This window comes from Anopheles nili, chromosome 3, assembly GCF_943737925.1.
Source record: "Anopheles nili chromosome 3, idAnoNiliSN_F5_01, whole genome shotgun sequence".
NCBI classification, from domain to species: domain Eukaryota; kingdom Metazoa; phylum Arthropoda; class Insecta; order Diptera; family Culicidae; genus Anopheles; species Anopheles nili.
Window position 1 is genome coordinate 22,834,870 of NC_071292.1, and position 22,520 is coordinate 22,857,389.

Sequence of the window (22,520 nt, forward strand, 5' to 3'; positions counted from 1 at the left end):
AGTGTGCGTAGAACAAACCGATCGAAAGCAAACGAGAGCAAACGAGATGGGATGCTGATTATCATGCGCCAGAAAGATCGACGATATGTACTGATAACATTAGGAGGGGAAATCCATTAAATTTGGTGTGGCAATCCAGCTGGCACACGCAACCTCTTCGACGCATGATCTCTTGTTACTCACAATATCAAATTTGTCGCTTTTGGCGTTCAAAATCCGACGCCGAAATCCTCCCGATTAGCAGCGTGCGTTCAAATCGTTCCGATATTGGTGGCTAATCGAAAGAAATTTTGTGATATCGACGTGCGCAAGAAACACGCGCAACGACGCCAGATTTGGCACTGCTGATAAAAAACGTGCGCCATGGGCTTAAAGATTACTGTTTCGGATAACGGGAACAGCTCGTGAGCGTAACAAGGACAAGCTGCTATTTTTTGTACCAGGCGCGCGTAGGAGGTGGACATTGCCTGCACTATGGAATACTGCGTGCTAGTTGGACACCGTGTTTGATCATCCCGCTATTTTCATATAGTTTTGTGATATAAAGATGCTCAACAATATGGGGAGCAGTGATTAAAGAAACATAAATTTTTCGCACACAGTTTGCTACTTTGTTTTGTATCATAAAAGGATTTAATGTATGCCACCAGACAATTTATTATGACCGGCGAGATGCTGCGACCGAATTATGACCGGCAAGATACGACGCTCCATAATACCTTACAGTGTGCGCAGAACAAACCGATCGATAGCAAACGACCGTAAACGAGATAGGATGCTGATTATCATGCGCCAGAAAGATCGGCGATATGTACTGATAACATTAGGAGGGGAAATCCATTAAATTTGGTAACCCTTGAGTGACAAGTGATGTTCGAATCGAAATCCAGCTGATACATGCAACCTCTTCGACGCATGTTCTCTCGTTACTAGCGAATTCAAATTTGGCGATTTTGGCGTTCAAAATCCGTCGCTGAAATCCTCTCGATTAGCGAGCAGGGTGCGTCACGTGGTTTTTTTTTATATAAATTCGGGTGACCCATTTCAAAATTTTTACATGATCTGCGTGCGAATTTGTGAGTTTTTGGAAAGGATTTTTCCAGTACCAAGTAATAACATCGATTATTTAGCTAAAAGAAGCGAATTTCCCGGCAATGAAAATGCAGATCGTTTGGCCATTTTTAACAGTCCTATGCTACCTCACGAATATATGCGGGCTCCGAGGGATATCTGCATGGCACACGATGGCAGACCCAATTGGATACAGACGCAATTGGGCGCAATTGAGGCTGTTCTAAAGCTGTCGGAGATCCCTATTCGTGAGCTATCTAAGAGCAATTCATCGGTTTGCTCCGGCCAAGACTTCGTCATCTGATTACCTACCTTCCTATATCCTAAATACCCTTCAATTTTCCAATCCAGGACAGGTGGAGGCCGAAGAAATCAAACTGGTTGAACAACAAGACCAGCAATGCGAAAGAGTCCTCTGAAGGAGAGAGGAATAGCATAGGTCCAGCAGAATTGCATAATGGAATGAATTTCATATTATGTATTGTATTTTGTATTATGAATCATGCAGTTTAACGGTCAGACCGTCACTATAATAAAAAAATGTAAGAAAATTATTCCAAACTGATAATGTATCGTTTCCAATAATACCAATATGTACGTTCCATTTAAATTGTCCGGTAAATAATGGCGCTAGACTTTTATCCCGGTATTTGTATGGGAGTGCCCACTGTGCAATGGCGCAATTTAACGAGCAATCTGCGGACTTGTGCTGAAAACTTTGCCCTCCAATGAGCCACTTCTTTAAACCTGGCTCCGTCGTTTTAGGACGAACGACATCTTTAAAGCACTTCCGTGAACAGCCGTGTTCATTATCCGATCTCGTGCCGTTCCGAGAACGGAACGCCCTCGGAATGGGCGCTTGTTTTGAGCTTCAAATAAATGCGCCTCACTGCACCGTAGACAACCGAATTAAACGAAACGCGGAAAAACATCAATCACGGTCGGCGAAAACGTATTTACTTACCTTAGTCACAGCTGAAGGATTATCAATGGTGAAGCTTTCCATCACCATCCTCCTGCGTCGTATTTTCCGGTCCCAGTGAACCGTGCCCTTCGCGGAAACTCGATGCCATCAGAACGGCGCGACACGCGGCGTCTTCTGCCGGCAGCGACCAACCGGCAAACGGACGACCAGATGGGCAAAAAGAACGGGCGGACCGGAACGCCCAACTGAGGTGAAAATTTAATTTTCACCCCCAAATTCTTCACCCAATGGGTGACCACCGACCGGAAGTTTCGCTCCCGTCACCGCACCAGCTGTTCAGCGATCGACGCGCCGACGACTTGAGTCATCCTTTAAAGGATTATGAAAAATTAAATCTTACGAAGAATGGCCCATTCGGCTTCCGCCCGGTCTGATAAGCCGGGTTCGTCCTCGTGGGGCTCGTTAGCTGTGACAGAGTAAGCCCAACCGACCCGGGGCCGGGTCAGCTTTCCGATCGGGAACGCTCCGGACGACCTTTCCGTCCTCGACTCGCTGAGGAGGTGATAATGGGAAAATCGACCGGGCTGCTTGTGTGGGGGATTTTCTTTGAAGAAAATTCGTGGCAAGGCGGATGGCCGGAGATGAAGGTAGATTCAAATCGTTACGGCAGCCTGAACAAGCGCCGGATTCCACGGCGAACCCGGTCCAACAAAAGCTCGGTCAGATGATGATAGTGGTGTGATAGCCTTGAGAGGATGCCTCGACTATCGTAGGTTTTTTTTCTCGCCGTCGTCTCGTTCGTAAAATAGCGATAAGGGAGCAAACTATTGTGCCTCACGATGATAGTACGGCATGCCGGCCGGTAACAGAAAGGAACCACTTGAAAAGTGAAAGCCTAAAACAGGAGCAGACCGCTGGTGAACGGTGAGGAAAATCCCTGCACCGCGTGCCGGGAATGACTTTCACGACACCGAAAACCGATTTCTCATGTTTTGACTTTTCAATGGGCCCGAAAGAGGTTTTTCGCAAATGTTGGCCGAACACATTGCCGAATGGTTTTCCCCCATTTGGCAGGATAAGCTCCGAACCACCAGCCGGTGAGCCGTGCCGCGTCTCGTTTGCCGGCTTATGAACTTAATTTAATACGTCATAATGCTAAATTGCCCCCGGGTTTGCGTAGTGAATTATAATCAACGATCGCGGGTGGGATGACAAATCGTCTTCAGCGTTGCTTTTTCATGTTCTTCTTCTATTTGGTTGGCTTTCGCGCTCGGCAACGAATGAATGAACGAATTCGGCACGGCCGTGTCATTTTCCCACGCAGTCGTGGAATTGGCGAGTAAACAAATTAAAAGCAACTTAGAACTGTTCGAAGGTGCTCTCTTTACGCGCGGTGAAACAAAAGGCGCTTTATTCGCGCACACCCGCGATCCCTAAACCGTGCTTCCTTTTCCTCTTTTGCCGGGTTGCTTATCACCCGGAACTAGTTGATGTTTGTTTTTCCGACCCGCAACCCCGTTTTGTGTCGCGATTAATTTCGCCCCTCGGAATGGGCCTCAGTCACAGTGCTTGCTAACCTTGCTTTCGTTTCGATTTCTCCGCAGAGTTTCTCCACGGGACGATAAAGCACATCGACATGTCACGCACCTTCATCCACAACGTGGACGACGAAACGTTCCAAGGGCTGCGGCTGGAGTCGCTCAAGCTGGTGGATAACAAAATACAGGATATTTCGGAAAAGAGCTTCAAGTAAGTAGTAGCCGCGTAACCCAAACCGCGGCACGTTTCATCGACCGAAAACTTCGACCGGAAGGACCGTTTCCGTTTTCCACGCACTCTCTCAGGTGCCGTAATAAGGGACCGCAGTAAAAGCGACCGGTGCTGGTGGAAAGCGAAGTAGGAAAAAAATGTGGGAACTGAAATATTGAAAAAATAACGCGCCAACGAGTACATCGTGCGCTGACCATTCGTCATCCCTCGTCGCAGGGTGATAATTGAAAGCAGAAGTACGACACGAGTCCGTGCCGAGCCATTTCGTCCTTTTTTTCCCACAGTGCTTTGTTGCCGCACCCGCACTGGCCACTGTCCGGTGGAAATCATTGCACCACCACACCGCTTCGGTTGAGGCGTTCTTTGTAATGAGCGCGCCCGGGGCACAGGTGGTCCAGCTGCGACCGAGACGACCGGTGGTTGTGGGAGTGTGGGAAAATTAGACGAGAGTACATTGCTGCCCACCAAACGGTCACGGGACAGGTATGATTGATGATGAGGGCCGGTGCGCTGATGGCCGCAGCACGCCAGCACGGCAACGAACGGAAATGGTTCCACAATTCCTGGAGTACCTCATTTTGGTTCCGGCTCGGTTCCGGGCAAGCGGTGCTCCAGTTTTTAACGCTCACTCACTCACTAGCTAGCGAGAAATGCTCCGCAAAGCATCCCTTCGGTGGTAAACGGTGACGCAGAAGCTTCGTTGCAGAAACTCAAGGTTCTGTGAGAAGGAAGCAGAAAAAAAAACGAGCAGCCCTTAAAGCTTTTTTCCTGGCGAAGAATCGATTACGTGCACGATGTACGAAGGTAGGCAGAAGGAGAAAGGGAAAAACGAACCTAGCGAGTGAAGGAAAAGAACGATGGTCCGGGTCCGGTGACCGGCCTGAGTACCGCAACCTTCACACGTACATCCCCACACGGTGGCACACGTACACGGCCGTGCACGTGCGAGCTGAAGAATTTCAATCGTTAGTTTATAATGATTTTCTTTCACCTGCGAGCGCGACACCGGGAGCTTTGATTCCAATGGGGAAAGCTTTCGTAAAGCGCGCTGCCAACGGAAAACGGGAAGTGTTCGACCTTGCGACAGGACTTCGGTAGTCCACCGAAGAAGCAAATATGCCGCGAGCCAGTCCAGGCCCAACCCAAACGTCAGCCGTCGGTTGCTGACGGTTCATGATGATGAGTTATGAATGGGATGTAAAATTTAAATTAAGCTTCAGCGGCATTTTGTACCACCGAATCACGATGAAACGCCGAAATGTGCTTTATTTGCTTGCGGATGATTTATAATGCATCCTCCTGTGTGCTTGTGTGCTCGGCCCTCGTCCTCAAGGGCTTCTGGTTTTGTGTATATGCACGAGGGGAACTACGAGAGCGTGTGTGTATGTGTGTTTGATATTTGACTCGTGAGCCGTTTTTGTTCGCCTTTTCCGCAACGAACCATCAATTAGCGCCGCAATAAATTGAAGGAGGGAATGCAAAAAAAAAAAAACCCCGTGCCGTTGACGACCTTGCGGGAATTTTTCGTGGTACTCCATTTAATCATAGCGGAAGCGGAAGCTAACCTTTTATGCGCACAACACAGCGTAGAGAGGAAGCATTCACTCGCGTTCACAACTGATGTGGGTTGGGCAGGAGTAATTGATTTTGTTAGGAATTACTTCCCAACCGTTGATTGGTGTTCGAGTGCGTGTGTGTGTGGGAGGTTTTTGAACAATCACTCAACCGGCGCGTTTCGCATTTGGGGTTGGGGAAAAAAAAGGCGGACGATTTCGTAATTAAACTTTTCGCATTCTAACTCAACGTATGTGTGCCATCGCACGGTGAACACATTTGAATGTGGCTCGTATAATTTATATAATGTACAGACTTGCCCCTTGCCGTACAATGCCCTCACAGAACGCGTCCCTTTAGCACACGCCTTTGCCACGTCCTGAAGCATCGTCACGAGAACCGTTAACTGCCACTATTTCAGCACGATTATAGTGCTTTAATGGGCGGAGAGCTTTTAAGTTGTCTCCGCATAGTTTGCGCACACGGTACGCAGCATAAGCTTCGCGCCATCGTACGGTACGATTTATTTGCCCGCAAACCCTCGTTCGTTCCCAGCGACGGTTCTGGCACGGGCCGCCGGTGCCGGAGAAAAGTTTTATGCCATAAGAGATTAGCAATATTTTGTGTTGAATGGTCCGTCGCCTCACGTGTCGTCCCGTCCCGCATGTGAGTGTTTGCATCACAAGAAAATGTCATTCGTTTGCGACCGGCGGATTGGAGGGGATGGAAAAAAGAACCACCCAACCGCCCACATTCGCACGTCCGCCGGGCGTCGAGGCACTTCCATCAGCAATAACGGCGTCGGAATGTTTGCGAAGGAAGATTGGACCGAGCGTTCTGGAGCGTACAACTGTGCACACAAGTAATTCTCAAGATAGTCCTCGGTGATCCTTGGCGCTCGTAACGACTGGCTTCCGAAGTACGATCGGCGTCCGCACTGTGTCGTTGTCGTGTTCGATAGCAGTTTTGCACGGGCGTGCGAAACCGACCGGGCAAAGTGCAGCGTCAGCGTTTCTTGCATTAAGTTTTATGATTTAATAGCCCGATGCAGCAACTTTCGCTCACAACAGCTTCTTTGAGGGCCCCCGGAGGGATGACTTGCCGTAGCAGGCCACCGAACTGTCGTGCTCCCGGTGTCTTTTTCCATTAATTGGAGCCCGAGGTGGATGCGTTTTGTCTCGGAATAAACAACCCATTCGAAGCTGTCGGTTGAGCTAAAATGTGGCAAAAGGATCGAAGTGTTTAACAGGAAGTTTTATGATGATTTGATCCGGTAGAATTGAAAGCCAATCGAATAGAATAGGTCGGGAGTTTTTAGTGTTATCGTTTGTGATTGCGTATGACATACGGCTGACGTTTGACACTATGCAACACGCGCCAAATGCGAGCACTAAGTTACATTCTTAAGAACCGACCGTAATTCGCTGAAAATAAAGCCTAACGACGAAACTTTCCCCCATTTCCACGAGTCGCTTTGCTGACAAGTACTCATTTTACGCGAGCTCGCTGTGATTATTCTTGACGCTCCAGTCACTAGCTTTGTCAAAGTGTCACGGAAACGTACATGACTTATATGGCACCGCTAATGCACTCAATCCATTTGTGCGCTTCGCCCGTTGTGGCTTTGCAAATTCTTAATGCACTCGGTGTTCGGGTTTCCCGATGCAAGATTCCGGCTCCCGCAACCGACGGCTTTTGTGTGCATGTGCATGGTCGACCCGAGCCAGTTGTTTTTCGCCTCCCAACACTGACACCCGTGGGGTTCGAAAACCTGGGGCTGCACGGGTGGATGCTCACCGCGAACATCATACGCCACGAACACAAACACTTCCGGTAGCTGCATGGAGCTACTTCCGTTTCGGTGGCTGCATGCCCACACATTATTGCCGCACCGCAGCAAACCGCAACGTACGGGGCTTCGGGTTCGGTTCGCAGCCCGGAAAAATCAAAGTAAATGCATCGTAAACTATAAATGAACCACTCGCCGCTGCCGAGCTGGTTTTTCGGGTGCTGCAATCATGAGAAGAAGGGGTGCCTAGAGTGCAGTCGCTGGAGCGAGGGAGCATTTTCAATCTTCACAACCCGTATGCGCCGCCGATTGGAGGTTAAACTGTAAGAATGGAGGCGCCCGGTGGAAAACACATTTGGGTGCATATGGTTCGGGTCTTGCGGGCGGAAGGCAATTTTCTGCAAGGGAGAAAATGCAATCACCCGTGAAGCTTTCCAGGAAGCGAATGTCTTGGAAGTTGCAGAATGTTTCCATTTCGGATTGTGGTGTAAAAAAAAATGTATGAAACTAAAAGCACTCGAATTGAAATAAAAACAAATGAAATAAAACATTACATTTTTCATCATTCGGAGCTAGAAGATCGTATAACCTGGCTTACAGATCGTGGTTAATAAAAGGACTTCAAATCTATGCTAGAAAATTCAACCAAATTAACAAACAAAACCTCTTTTATGCTCAGCACGAGATGTCAGAAGAGTCAGAAGAGTTTATAAATAAAACTACGCTCTTACGCTACCGAGCGAACAATGTCATCCTTTGCATGAGCACTCAAAGCACTGCCTAGGCTAAGACGTACATCGTCCCGCAAGGATTCGTCTGGACAAGGTACCGAAAAATGGATTTTCGTTGTCGAACGGAGCAGCCACAGTAAGCAGCCCTGCAGCTACTCGTTGCAAACGGCCCCGGAGAACGGTTTCACTTCCGTGTATGTGCAGTTTCTCCTCTTTTATTTCGGTTGGCATTAATACGAATCACGTCGAGTGATCAAGAACACAACATGTAAACCCACTAGAGCGGCACGCAAGGATGGCAGCAATCCGTACAAAAGGCGCACCCGGCCCTATCCCGTGGGGCCAACACACGGGCACAACAAGAAGGAAAAACCTCGTATAAATCTTATCTCCGCGAGGCAATCGAAGTTTCTTTTCAATTGTAAAGCAATAAAGATGTACAATCTCTGATTTCTGCACCAGTCGACCTCGGTATCCGGCGTTTGGAACGGGCTGGCTGGCCGTGTCCTTCGTTTGAGGAGAAAGGCCGTGACATCCCCGGTGGAGCGGGGTGGATGATGAACTTTTTCCGTTGTTATGGGCCGGTCGTTTTGCAGGGCGTTTTATTTTGTGCCCTTCGGAAAATGCCCACCCATCTAGGGGGACGGCGAGGTTTTAAGGCTGTGCTCGAGCTGAAGTAGTAGCGAAGAGAAAGCAAAGGGCTGAAGCAAAAAGGGCTGTAGATCCTCACGCGACGCAAGCTGGAAAAGGGAATGCATTTTTCCTGCACGCTCTGGGTTCGGCTTCTTTTGCTTCTCATATTTTTCATCTCACCCGAACGCAAACGTCCCGATGCCGTTAGCGTCAGTCGAGTGAATCGAAACGAAATTGTACCAGGATTTGCTTGGTTGGAAATGGAAAAAAAAGGAAGCGTGTGGCGAAGCGGTTGCATGGGTACGGTTGGCTAACTCTTTAGAGAGACTGAAAAACCGTGGCCTTAAGAGACAGAAAGAGATAGCAACGCCAAAGGATGTAGAAAGAGAAAGCCCTGAGCAACAAAAATAAAAAATAAAACACACACCCAAAAACACAAATAAAGAAATGAGTAAATCAAGAAACACTCGACACAGTGGAGTGCAAACAAGCGCACCGTGAAGTGAAAAAGAAAACACAGCCACAACCAAACGCCCCACGGTGGTCAAAAAGTTCCTGATAGCATCGCCAAAGTGCACGGCCTTTGTGTGACGAAGTTGTTGATGGGCGGTTGCATCGAGTGAGCTGCATGTAAGCGTACGTACCAGCGAAGAGCTTCCATGACCCGGTTGTAAAAAAAGGGAGTGGTTTTAAAGGTTTAAAGGTCCCAGCGCCAAGGTTGGCCTTCCGTTTGCTCGGGTGTGCATTGGATTGGGGCGTTGCAGAAATGCAATCGGAGTAGAGGCGTTGTTCCGTGGTTTCGCAAAAGGCACCGAGCATGGAACGGGATTTGCAATATTCAATCAGCTACATGGTAGCTGAGAACGGATCATGAGCTGTCGTTTGTTAACACACACGGAGACGTGAGTAGGAGATTTAGCGTTAGTTCATTGCACGTAAAAGTGATTGCAGATGAAAGGAAATCCAATGCAGCACAGCTATTTCGTTCTCGGGAAATCAATCTAAATATTTCCCGTTATTGTAGCCTACGAATGCTGAAGCTACAGCATATTTCTAGCTAAAACACATCGTTTTGCATGACCGTTTCGTTTACAATCTCGGGGGAACATTTTTCATTGCATTCTCGTTCAAAGTGAGTTTCCATTCAGCTACCTGCTCATCCTGGAATTATGATTAAAGATGATCTGTGTCGTCAGAGACGGTATGAGCGAATAAGCTTGCATACTCGCATAACTCTATTTTCTATCACTGAATCGTGATGCCTTTTTCCACTGAAGCCTTTTTAAATTGAAAATTCTTCCAAAAGTTGCTTCATTCTCCCCAGTGATCTCGTGGTGTGTTTCAATTTCTTTTCGATTTTTTTGCAACAACCGTAACGTAAAGCTTAACCATGTGCACATTCCCACTAGTTTGCTTTCTTTTCGCTCTCTCTCTCTCTCTCTCTCTCTCTCTAATCCTCTCACAGACACACACATTGTCACGAGATTTCCCGAAAGGCGCCCATTTCGGTCCATTTCAATTTGACGCTCGTCGATTGTCAATTTACGAGCGCATTCTGCCCGTTTGAGGGCACACCCCTGGTGACACACCCAAAAGCATCGAACGTCGAGCCTCGTGCAGGCAAAACCACCAATTTTCCATTTCCGTGGGACGGCAAATCGTTCCACCGGGATATTTTAAAGGCATGCGACAAAGCTAGCCGCAAGCTAGCCGGGCGGCCGTCCAAAATCCGTTCACGCTCGCACGGATAAAGAGGGATCGTTTGGTCGGCGTTCGCCCTTTTTCTCGTTCGCCTTTTCGTCCTGACATTCGCCATTCACCCGGATCGCCGGACAAATCGTTCGGCCTGTTGGCTCTCTGTGTTGGGGGGCCATTTCATACGTCGTTCTTTTGGCTGGAATGCCGTAGCACGGCACACCGCTGCATCTTAAACTATGCCGCCAGGTTCCGGTCACGAAGGTGCCCGAAGCCTCCTGTCGCAACCATCCCCGGATATCAAACGTGGCTGATCTTCAGCGGGCCGTAAGTGGGCCTTGCGAACCTTCCGGAACCACCGGGCGATGGGGGCCGCCCAATTTGGCCTGGCCACAGATCGTGGCCGGCCGTCGTCCGTGGGGCGCAGGATATCAAATAAAGGGGATTTAAAATACAATTTAAATTTGCATAAAAACCATGAATAGATATGATGGCATATATTATGCGGTGCTTTTCCTCCGTTTCGCGTCAGTGAAGCGCCCCGGCCGGTGAGCATGTAGCCGAAGAAGGCGAAGGCGAAGGCGAAGGATCTCCACACGACTCACGTATGCGGGCGGTAGGCAAGGATGCGCTCCACGGAATATGACACAATTCCGAACTCTTTTGCGGTGCGCTTTTCGCCGACTCACCGCCGGGAGATGCTGTCCCAGGATCGCGAAGCAAAAAAAAAAAGACCGGCCTAAAGAATGTCCGCACCCCATGGCAGGACCTCGACAGGAACGCTCTGTTTTCCGCTAGCTTGCACGACAACTCCGGCAAAGCCCTCCGTCCTCGGAGGGCTTTTTGCATGCCAACCGTGCCTATCGAGCCGGACGCTCTTCACGGAACGGCCGCACGGTCGACGAGGACGTCTTTGGCGCAGGGCCGCATCTCGGTGGCGTGGTCGGGAATTTGCTAACGGTGCTGCATTTCCATTACACGAGCGCAAGCCGATGAAAATTCCAACGCAAAGTGCACCATGACAAACGACCATGACAACGATGACGACGTCGACGTTCTCGCCCGAGCCGGTCGCCAAAGATGACGGACGGCAGCGGAAAGCCAAAACCCACCCTTGACGGCACTGGCTCTGGTGGGAAATTGTGGCAAAGCAGCGGATTGTTCGCCCTGTGTGGCTGCAGCAAGCGAGATAGGTCGCACGGAACCCTCGAAATATCGCTCACCAACAGCCGGAGGCGAGTGCGAACAGCATACCGGTTAAGCCCTTGCGATCCTAAATGACGCATCGTTCCGATTCCGGATCCGCCGTTCGGCAGCTTAGCGAACGTCGGTTTGATTGTCGGGTGTCACTTTGCGCACGGAACCAGATTGTTCCGGGCGCCGTGCGCGCTGGAGGAATCAGCCGGAATTAAAACTGATTTACTCAAGCGAACCGTACGGTGGACCGATTGCGGTAAGTTGATAAATTAGACAAAACCATCCGCAGCCGGGCAGTGACGGGTTTGAACCGGAAGCAGTCGCGATGCGAACGGAGCAAGGATATGAACGGACAGCCGACGATTGACAATGCTGCAATCAGCATCGGCAAAGGGCACGAACGTACGATCAACGGTGGTCTCGATGCTGATATGTTATATGCATATGAAATGTCTTTATTGCAAAATGACAAGTTGGAATGAAACAGGGAGCTAGTGACGAGTATCGAGGTTGTTGAAATAGCTTATTTAGCGAATGCTACTCGTGGTTATTTAGGTTATTTTGGGGAATTACTTGTCATTCAGTAGTCTTCAAATTTCAGATTTATTTTTTTTGTAGTCAGTTCTTGGTAAAGGGTGTAGTTCTAGTTTCTTGAAGTCATTGGCAAAATCGGTTCAATATATATGAAAAACTTCAAAATTATCTTACCATTATTAACATTTTTGCAAGGACGGTTTTTGTGAGTATACAATTTGGTTAGGGATAAAAAAGCGCTACTTCAATCCTATAATCCCATGGCTCGTATACCATTTTTGATGCAAACCGCACCGGTAGACTCTAAATATTTGCATCTATATTATAGGATGCATTAGCAAATTTAAGCGTTAAAGTGCAGCCAACCAATCATTGCTGCAAGCTAACTGCAATATCGCATCATTCAGAAGCACTCGCCTTGCGTGATGGGGTTTCGGGCAGTAAACTTTTACCCAAACCCAAACTCAAAACTGTTGATGCGATATTGCACACTAATCTGCGGGATAAACACGTTCACTCGTCCCGATGCATCCGTGGTATGAAAAATGCATCCCCATTCCGTCCGCTCATCGGAGTCTCGCCGGTGGAACGACCAAGAGATGGGTTGTTTGGAAAATGGAAAATTTATGGCCCGCTCCTTTCTAATGCCACTATTTTGGGACAATTTCGAAACGTTAGCCACACACAACTGCACTCTCCGGGGATTGCAAATTTTCCGAGAACGATGTAAAATATTAATATTTCACCTCGGCGACATCCACAGAATGCCAGCCACATGTGAGCCCGGTCAGCATGAACCCGGCCAGCATGCGAGTATAGCGCCAAACGAAAACAACGGAATTGAATTCCGTTTTCGCAGGACGTCCATGAGCAGATTGGAAGCGGCGATAGTGACAGGATATGGGCGAACGAGGGGAAAAGAGTGAAGACCGCCGTATTATTAGCGCGTCAGGGGTTTGTGCGGCTCGTCCGATGGTGTCCTTTTTCACCGAAAACTCTTCCACTCGTGTGTCTACGGGACGGTTAGGTTGTTATTTCATTTGGACTGCAATTCGCTCTAGGGAGAAACAAAAAACGCCTCATTCATCGCCGGTTGCTCAGGTTATTGTGTATTTTAAGGACGCCATTGAACTGGCCTTGTCTACCGAAACTCGGGTGGATGCTTCCATGTTCCAACATCGCCCTGCATTGACTCGCTTTGCTTTATGTGCCAATTTTACAATCATATTTTTGTGTACCACCAGCGCATGCCATGCGTGTCCTGCTGTGGTTCGTTTTTCTCGGAACTGTCTTCCACATCACCTATTTTATAACGGTATACCAGCTTATTTTTTCTTTCCCGGAAAGAGCAATAGCTCAACAATTTAGTGTATCGGTTTCGACGAGCTATCAGAGAAAAATATTTTGTCACCAATAGTTTGCTTCCTTTTAGCAGATCGTTCTTTTCGATAGTGAACGCTTAAATGAACGTTACAACATTTTTATGCTCAAATTTCGTAAAGCATCTAATGTAATAAGGTTTGTAATTTCGATAACTCTCTCCGTTTGCCGACTGCTTGAATGCTTCACTTGGACGATTGGCACACGTTCTCAGAAAGCAGATCACGACCACCACGAAACGAGACGAGCGACAGCAAATAAATAAAACAACATGTCCCGGCTGAGCTTCAACAGCTCCTCCACTGTGATCGAAACGGAAGGTTTTCTTTTCCCCGTGCTAAGCCTTCCCTCGTATGTGCAAGAAACTTGACCATTTTTGCTTAAAGCCGAGCCCTGGTCGACCGGACACAGCAAGCTCTACACAGAGCTGGAGCTGGCTAACGATTGAATTAGCTTCATCTTCTTATCACGACCCATCGCATCAACATGCTCTGTTCGGAGTATATAGCAAAAATTCTATCCATCACCGGGCCGTGGGTCTAAAAGGTTTGGGGAAAGAGAAAACAACACAGAAAAAAAGGGGGAGAAATATCCGCCTACGGATAAGCTGTCTTCACTGCCGAGCGCCTGCCAATGCCAGCCGAATACATGCCGGCTAACGATGAGGCAAAAAAAAAATGGAGCCCCCGAATACGTACAGTCCAACAAATGAATTGGGAAAATTTGATTTTCTCCGGCAGGAAAAACAATTTCCAATTTAGCCATTTTTATCTTTTCACTAGCCAAGCGTCCTTTGCCCGGCGGAAAGTGGCCGCAAAAAGGGGGATTGGGTCATGATTTTATAATAGCATAAGTTCCGGCACATCCGGCCCGGGAGCCGGTGCAAGATTGAGCCGCTGACAAGCGTGATTCGCTTGCATCTGGCTCGATCGATTCAAGCCCGCAGGCCCGAAATGCAAATACCAACCCCGACCGACCGAGTCCATTCCAACCGGCTCACCATGTGTTGGTCAATTTTCGTGTCTGTCCGCCATTTGTTTTTTGTTTTTGCTGTTGCATCTCCCCTATTTCGCTTTGCAAGCATTCTAGCCGATTCGAGGATTCTCGGCCACTTCATTGCGTCGCTGGGGGCGATCCAATTTTTCCAGATCCAGACGCGACCCAAACCCATCGCTGCCGTCTTGCGTTGCTCACTGCCATTTACATTCGCTTCCTTTCACAGCTTTATGCAGCACTCGCTGGTGTCGCTGGACCTGTCCGACAATCAGCTACAGGGGTTGCCGCTGGATTCGCTAAAAAATGTCCACACCCTAAGCCGATTAGTGGCTCAGAGGTAAGTAAGATAGAATCCACCGCGCGGGACTGGTGGGTGGATAAGCGTGGTAGAATATCCAACAAAAAAAAATACACCAGCAAAAAGCAGCGAAGCTTTGTTCCGGCTCGGATGGCTCGATTTGGATTCCACTCTCGGGGGGTGATTTTTCTTTCGTTCGCCGACATTCAGCCGGCCGGTGTGTCCGACGGTGGGAAGTTAATCTTACGACACCGTAAATGTGCCCCTGCAGTATTGGGTGCCGTCCCGTGGCGCTGTCCGAATGAATTTGTTTGCAAAACAAATAGGGCGGCTTTTGAATGCCTTTTAATGTTCAGCTTCTGGTCGGGCACTTTTCCAAGAGCTCGCAAGCGTCGAATCGGAAGAAGAGCACTCGCGCGGCCTTTTTTGTTGACGCGTTTTCTTACAGCAAATTTGTTTGCACTCCCATTTGCCGGAGCAATTCGGCAACTGCGAGCGATCCGGTCGGTGAACCGTAATCGATAATAGAATTCATCAATGCAGGGCCGAGTGCTTTGGCGAGATACTTTCGAGTATTGGATTCACCTGAGCGCATCTTCATCTGCCGCCTACGCGAACCTCCATTACGGGTATTGATTTTATGCTTGGCTTGCTGCGAGAGGATTCCTCCAAAGCAAGGGCAAACAACGTTTCGAACCAAATGGAATGATTCGCGAATGCACGGCAAATGACTGCTGGATTGAATTTGATGTTTCGCGTCAGATCCCAGCTCACCGCGAGCGATGTTTTCATCGGCGGAATTCAGTCCGAACCGTCCGTGTTGGAACATGAATTTTGCCGCCACCCACGCCGCAACCACTGACCACGCTTTCTTCTCAACAGAAACAACATCCACCATCTGGACGGAAATTGGGGCGGACTTGCGGATTCCCTGCGCAGCCTGCATATCTCCGGTAACTCCATTTCGGAGGTATCGTTCTACACGCACGATGAAAAGCGTCAGAACCATACGGCGCCCAACTCGCAGGCATCCATAATCAACGCAAAACAATTTGCGCAACACCCGGCCGTGGGTGGGCAGCCGGCCAGTGTTGCCAGCAGCCCACAGCAACCGGGCGTCAAACCGTTCGCGAAGCTGAAAAAGCTCGTCTGGTTGGACATCAGCTCGAACCGGATCGCGCACATCAGCCCGAACACGTTCCCAAAGTCGCTGGTTACGATCGATCTGTCGAAGAACATTCTCTCCCAGTTCCCGACGGCGTTTCTCGAGCATCTGCACGATCTGCGCGTTCTGTCGCTGAAGGATAACCTGATAGTGCGGCTTGATGGAAGTCCGGAACTGCCCGGACCGGTGCGCATCCGGTTGGAAAAGCTTGATCTCAGCCTGAACCTCATCGAGGAGCTTCCACCGCAGCTGTTCAATGGCAGCGTGCGCATAAAGGCGATGAACTTCGACAAGAACTTTATCCGACACCTCACGGCCGATGCGTTTCACGGGTTGAACATTGTGCACATGGTGTTGGCGTTCAACTTTATCGAGTCGGTTGATGAGGCGGCGTTTGCCACGCTCGAGGGTAGCCTCGAGTACTTAGATCTCGAGCGGAACATGCTGACGATGGTGCCGACGGCTATCGGCAGTCTGAGTAGGTTACGTTACCTCTATCTAACGTCAAACGAGCTGACAAACATTCCGGATCAACCGGCAGGATTGCTACCGGTCACGCTGAAGGTTCTGTCGCTGAGTGGCAACAACTTCACGGCGATCCCTGTCGAGAGCTTGGCGAACTGCACCGAGCTGTCGTACCTGAACATGGGCTACAACAAGATCGCCGAAATCGAGGAAAACACCTTCGCAGGATGGGGAGCTAATCTGCAGACGCTGCTGCTGCGAAACAACAAGCTGACCAGTCTAAACTATGGGGCGTTGAATGGGCTAGACACGATCAAGGAGATCAGTCTCAGTTTCAACGACATCCACTTCGTGCATCCGGATGTGTTTGACAACGTGTCCGCTACGTTGAAGATCCTCGAGCTGTCGTTCGGGATTTACCGCGAGGAGTACCCTGGTGAGGCGTTGGCCGTTTTGACGGAGTTGATGTGGTTGGGGTTGGACAACAACAATCTTAAAACGTTGCCTGATGGGGCGCTGTCTACGCTTGGTCAGTTGACGTACGTCAATCTGGCGTTCAATCGCATCGTCGCGATCTCGCGATCGCTGTTCCGTGCCGAAGCTCACCGCAACCTGGTCGAGATTGATCTGTCGTTCAACCAGCTGGAGGATCTGCCGAGTGCGACGTTTGACAGCCTTGAGCTGATACAGATCATCAACCTGTCGTCGAACAAAATACGATCGATCCAGAAGAACGCCTTTCACGATCTGCCGTACCTGACGTACGTGGACCTGTCGTACAACGCGCTGCAGAACGTGAGTGAGGGTGCGTTCAGCTTCCTGCCCGGGCTGCTGAGTGTGGACATGATGCACAACGAGCTGTACACGCTGTCGTTGAAGGTGTTCCGGCAAGTTTCGAATGCCACCACACCGATGCGGCTCAACATTAGCAATAACGCGATCGAGTTCCTGGATGGGGATGTCAACTCGCTGTTGTATGTGTATTCGCTGGATGCGAGCTACAATCAGCTGCAGGACACGACAGTTTTTCGAGCGCTCGCGATATCGCTGCGGATCCTTTATCTGAACTGGAACAACTTTACTACGTTGGGAAACCACGCGTTCGGGGACCTGCAGATACTGGAGATCCTGAATCTGGCGCACAACAACATCAGCTCGCTGAGGCGACGCAGTTTCGCTGGGCTGACAAACCTGCAGGAGTTTGACCTGAGCCACAACCGCATCGAGGGCTTGCAGATCGAGCAGTTTTCCCCGCTGAAAAAGCTGCGTCTGCTGCGACTGAACAACAACCGATTGAGGGCCATTCCTCGAGATACGTTCCTGAACACACGCATCGAGTACCTGGATCTATCGCACAACCAGTTCATGGCGTGGCAAGCGACGGCTTTCGCTGACATCGGGTTTACGTTGCGCTCGATCCAGTTCGACAACAACCTGCTGGAGTTCCTCGATCCGTACATGTTCACCAGCACGCAGTTCTTGCTCGAACTGAACCTGGCCGACAACCTGATCAAGCTGATCCCGGATAACGCGTTCGCGAACCTAAACAACCTGACCGTGCTTGACCTGAGCCACAACCAGCTGATGCCGATCAACTTCCGCGAGCTTTTCGTGAACGTGCCACGGTTACGTGTGCTACATCTGAGGTCCACGGGCATTTACCGGCTTCCGTCCTTGGCACTGCTGCCCCAGCTGGTCACGCTCGACGTCAGCGGCAACAACCTGCAGGACATCGACACGCAGGAGGAACTGTTCTACCTGCGCGAGCTGCACATTCAGGAGAACAAGATCAACAACATCACGAACCTGCTGCGGAATCTACCACCGGCTTTGCGCGTGCTGGATGTGTCTCGAAATCCGATCCGCAAGCTGTCGTTTCACGATTTTGCATACACGCGCCGCCTCGAAGAGCTGCTCATCGAGGACATTAAGATCGTTAACCCGGACGTGTTCATTAAGCTGCACAACCTAAAGCGACTGCGAATCAGCGCGCAACACAATTTCGGGGAGTTGATCTCGAAGTTACGCGGCCTACAGGAACTGTACGTGACCGTGTACGATGAGCACCTTGGGGATGGGTTGTTCACGTCACGTATGCACGCCAACACGAAGCTGAACGTGGTCGAGATCACCGGCCGTCGGTTGATGTCGATTTCGAGTAACGCCTTTCAAGGGCTGGCCCGCAACCACGACCTGAGGCTGCGAATTCACAACACGATGGTGAACGATCTGCCGCCGGGCGTGTTTTACGCGCTCAAGTACATTCCGCGGCTGAGCATCGACCTGTCGGACAATCTGCTGGTGGCGCTCGCTCCAGACAGCTTCTATCCGAATGCCAGCTCGTGGGATGCCGTGGGGACGCGTAGCGTGATAGGCGGTTTGGATGTGTCGAACAACCCGCTTCAGTGCGAATGTGGGCTGGTTTGGTTGGGCCACTGGCTACGGCGCTGGTTGCGAGAGACAGCACAGGTCAACCTCATTCCGAAGGACGAAATGAAGCAGATGATCCGGGTGAGTACACACAATGAGTAGGGAGTGCGTTTATATCAAGAAATTGAATGGGTTTGTGGAGGTTTGCGATTGCAAATGTGTTATAAAGGAGTGTTTTTCAAAAATATCAGTTTCATGAACTAAAAACTGTTGCAAACAAACTTATCACGTAGCATCAGAGAGCTCCGTTAAGATTGATCTTCGCGGAAGTGCCTTTGAAAAATGTCCGTGCAGAATGAGTTGTCTTAAAGGAAAATTAAAAAACATTTTCCATCATTGCGCTGAATTGAAAAGCGAAAAAAACCAGCACAAAACCAAGAAAGGCGGCCCATGATGAAACGGTTTGCCGAAGCAGCAACCAGACTTGATTAATTACGCCGCCGTTACTCCTTCAATCATCTGCAGCGTGGCGATCCTCGATAAGGCAAATCGATATGCTGTGGCCTGTTTTTGTCGGCACCCTCTCAAAAAAAAAAAAAGAAAAAACAACGCAGGCGCCCTTAACGACCAACATTCAAGACGCCAACATCCACTGTATTTTGTCGTAATTATGCCGTCTACCGGACCGGCGAGAACCGGAAAGAACCCTGTCTCAGTGTAAAAGCTTATCTGGCGCCAAGCAACACTGCTTTCTTGTTGTTTTTTTTTCCTCTCTCTCTCTCTCATCGCTCATCGTTTACCCATCGCGGCGAGCGAGCGGCGGGATGCATTATGAGCACTCTTTTATGCTGGCGTTGATTAATATGAAACGACATCTATAATTTATGCTCCACGCTCACCATAATGATGCTGCTTCGCATGGGGGGAGCACTTTTTGTGTTTGCGCATCCTTTACAATCCGCCCATTGTGTCGCTGTTGTGTGCCGATTATGCCACAACACATTTAGGGAAAGTTCGTCTATCGGCTAAAACTGATGCGAATGCGGTTCCATTGCGTCCCCGCATCGTGTGGTTGCGAATGTTTAATTAATGACGAGCATAATAAACTCCCCGGCATGAGGCACGCAACGAGACGACGATGGTAACATGATGTCTTTCCGACAAGCTCCTTTCAACGGTCTGAAGGCAGTAGAAGAACACAGCATCCGTTGCTACATGACAAACAAGCAGACAGGCTGAAGAAATGCTAGAGCGAAATTTGCGCCGGATTTTAGCACAAAGTAATATTCCGCTACTGACGCCTGAATACACACCCCAAAAACAAAAAAAAACGCAATATCAAACAATCAACGACTTATCAAACACCGGTTCGTGTTTTTACCTTGCGTTATGTTACACACAAAAATATCCTTCCATTTGTGGTTGCGCACTCACCCAACTCCCCACGCAGCTGTTTGTTGGAAACTTGGCACGATACTTTGGCCTCGAGACAAACATCACCAAAGGATGGTGCTGTCCTTAGGCGTCCCCGGCAGCGCTATGCTAGTAAAATTATTCACACCCTTCGGTCACCTCGCAGGCTTCCTTCCTTGGGGGGGGGGGGGGGGCGCGTTTAAATACACTCGTGCAGCACCCGATGACTCGCTCCTGTCACCACACGCCAGCCAGCCGGTCTCGGGGGAGGCGCTTTTTGGCTGCTCGCTTGGCCCCGGCTAACGCGTGTCCTGGCTGGTCTCGGTTTGCTTAGGACAACTCCGCTCCTCGCTGCAGGGCGGAAAGTTTTTCCAACCATTTGCCATCTCAACTATGCATCTCGTTTGGCGTCGTCCGGCAGGATATTGTTTGCAGGACGCGCCCGGTACGGTGGGTAGTTTGAAAGTATTTTCTCTCGCTTTTTTTCTTCACGTCCTCCCAGCACCTAGTGGGGTCTCTTGCGCCACACGTTCCCGGAATGGTGGAACGGTGTGCACAGCCCCGGTAAAGGTGTGTTTTCTTCCAGCCCTGTTTGTGTACGGCGGCGTTTGTTTGCTCTGCTCTTGTTGCCCGAATTCCGGACGATGAACACAAAGTTTCGCCAAACGGCACCGCACATGTATCGCTCTCGCCGAAGGTCCTGTGGGGATCGGGAGCGGGATATGTCAAGGCTAATGTTGGCTTCTTACCCGGGCCCATCTCAAAAGGGCACCGCCACAAAAGGTACGAGGGATTTCGATGTTAAACTTTCGTTGACTTTCAAAATGGCACACGCAGGCACACAAACACACAGTCTCAGGCGCATAAAAATCCCTCTTCTGTTTGTCTTGTTCAGGTTCGCCGGAAAACATCAACTTTAAAAGTGGTATTTTCGGGACGCCGTATTTTGTGACGAGTTTGAAGCGAAATGATTCGATGGCTGGCAAACGAGCCGTGATCTTACGTGCAGCAGGAGCGTTTAATCTCGTTTTTTCGTGAACACGAATCCTTCTTAAACTCGAATCCTTAAAAAAAAACCCCTCTCTGAAAACTGTCGATTAACTCTCGCTTTCCATCCGAACAAATCTTACCTTTTAGCGAGCGAAACGGAGTACCTGCACGGATCCAATGACCGGAAAGCGATTGCCGTTCCTGGAGATCTTCCCCGAGGATCTTCTGTGCCACGCCAGTGCCCTCAGTAGTTTAGCGTTGAAGTTACGCTTCCGGTTTATGCTGATCTGCCTCAACATGCTGCTCGTCGTGCTGCACAAATCGCGAACGCTGGTGCTATAATTGGGCGGTAGCATCTACCAAAAACGAAGCCGGGCGAACGGCCGTGCTCCTGCAGCGTCCACCCACCCCCAAACAGCACCCGCGGTCATCCCGCAGACCACGGCACCACCATTCTTCCCGGCCGCATGTACGTAGTGCCAACGCGCCGTAGCCTAGGTAAGTAGCCACCCGTTTGCGGGCTTGTGGAAAGCCCAGACGAGAAAGCCAGCCAGCAAAATGGTCGGAATGATTCCAAAGGATCCAGCGGCATGGCCACTCGTGAGCGTGGGGGTTTTTTCTCCGCGCGCCGCTGTGTGGTGCGGCTGTAAATAGTAGTAGAATTGTAAATTATAGACAACAGAAGGCACCTACCCGATTCCGGTTTTTTGTACGAGGTACGGTCGCGCACGTCGAAGCCAAAACAAAAAAACGGGAAAAAAATGCACGGACCCAACATGGGCGTACGTGAAGACCGGGCCAAAGATCGAGTGTGACATTCGATGCGATCGTGTGTGAGGCGCGTTTGTAAAGAAGGGCATTATATAAGTATGAACATACATCACCAAAACACACACATCACATCCACATGACCTTTTTGATCGTCGAGAAGGATTCTCGCATTCGTTCGATGCATACCGAGTAAGATATTAAAACGAAACCCATCCACTCAAGGCAAAACATTCCATCACACGATAGTAGGAGCTTTAGATTAGAGCATTAAGTTTTCGGGCACCAGTTTTGCACTACAGAGAAAGAGAGAAAGAGAGAGAGAGAGAGAGAGAGAGAGAGAGAGAGAGAGAAAAGGATGCTGGGGAACATGGGTTCCGTCTGGCGGAGCGACGCAACACATCGACACGGAGTTTTATAGCCAAGACGAATGACCACACGAAAAGGACAACGCCACAGACGAAAGGATACGCTTTGCTTTGATATCGAAAAACAATTCGCCTCGTTGGCACTTTAATGCGCAGCAAAATTCAGCCGTATCAGCGCGATTACGTCTCTCAATTATTACGCCCGTAAGTGCCACTAGCGTACCGTCCTACGAATCAATCTGGTTTTTTTTTTCACGACGCGTGGAATGCAGTTTTCGCACACATTTCACCTGCCTGTCTGATGCAGCGACCAGCGGGGATTCATTCAAAGGAAAAATGCTTCCACTGCACAACGCAGGGGCGGGCGAAAATCCCATCGTATAAATTCGATAAACCGACACGTTTCGT

General features: G+C 49.6%; 1 protein-coding gene across 1 annotated transcript in view; it reads left to right on the plus strand.

Moving 5' to 3' along the window:
* LOC128722929 (chaoptin) overlaps window positions 1-21,318 on the plus strand; it is a 46,424-nt gene extending 25,106 nt beyond the window's left edge. Inside the window, exons 2-5 of the mRNA XM_053816622.1 lie at window positions 3,601-3,745; window positions 14,502-14,612; window positions 15,456-18,714; window positions 21,124-21,318. Of these exons, the coding sequence (XP_053672597.1) occupies window positions 3,601-3,745; window positions 14,502-14,612; window positions 15,456-18,714; window positions 21,124-21,318 (3,710 nt within the window). The remainder of the gene's footprint in view (window positions 1-3,600; window positions 3,746-14,501; window positions 14,613-15,455; window positions 18,715-21,123) is intronic.
* The last annotated feature ends 1,202 nt before the right edge of the window (window positions 21,319-22,520 follow it).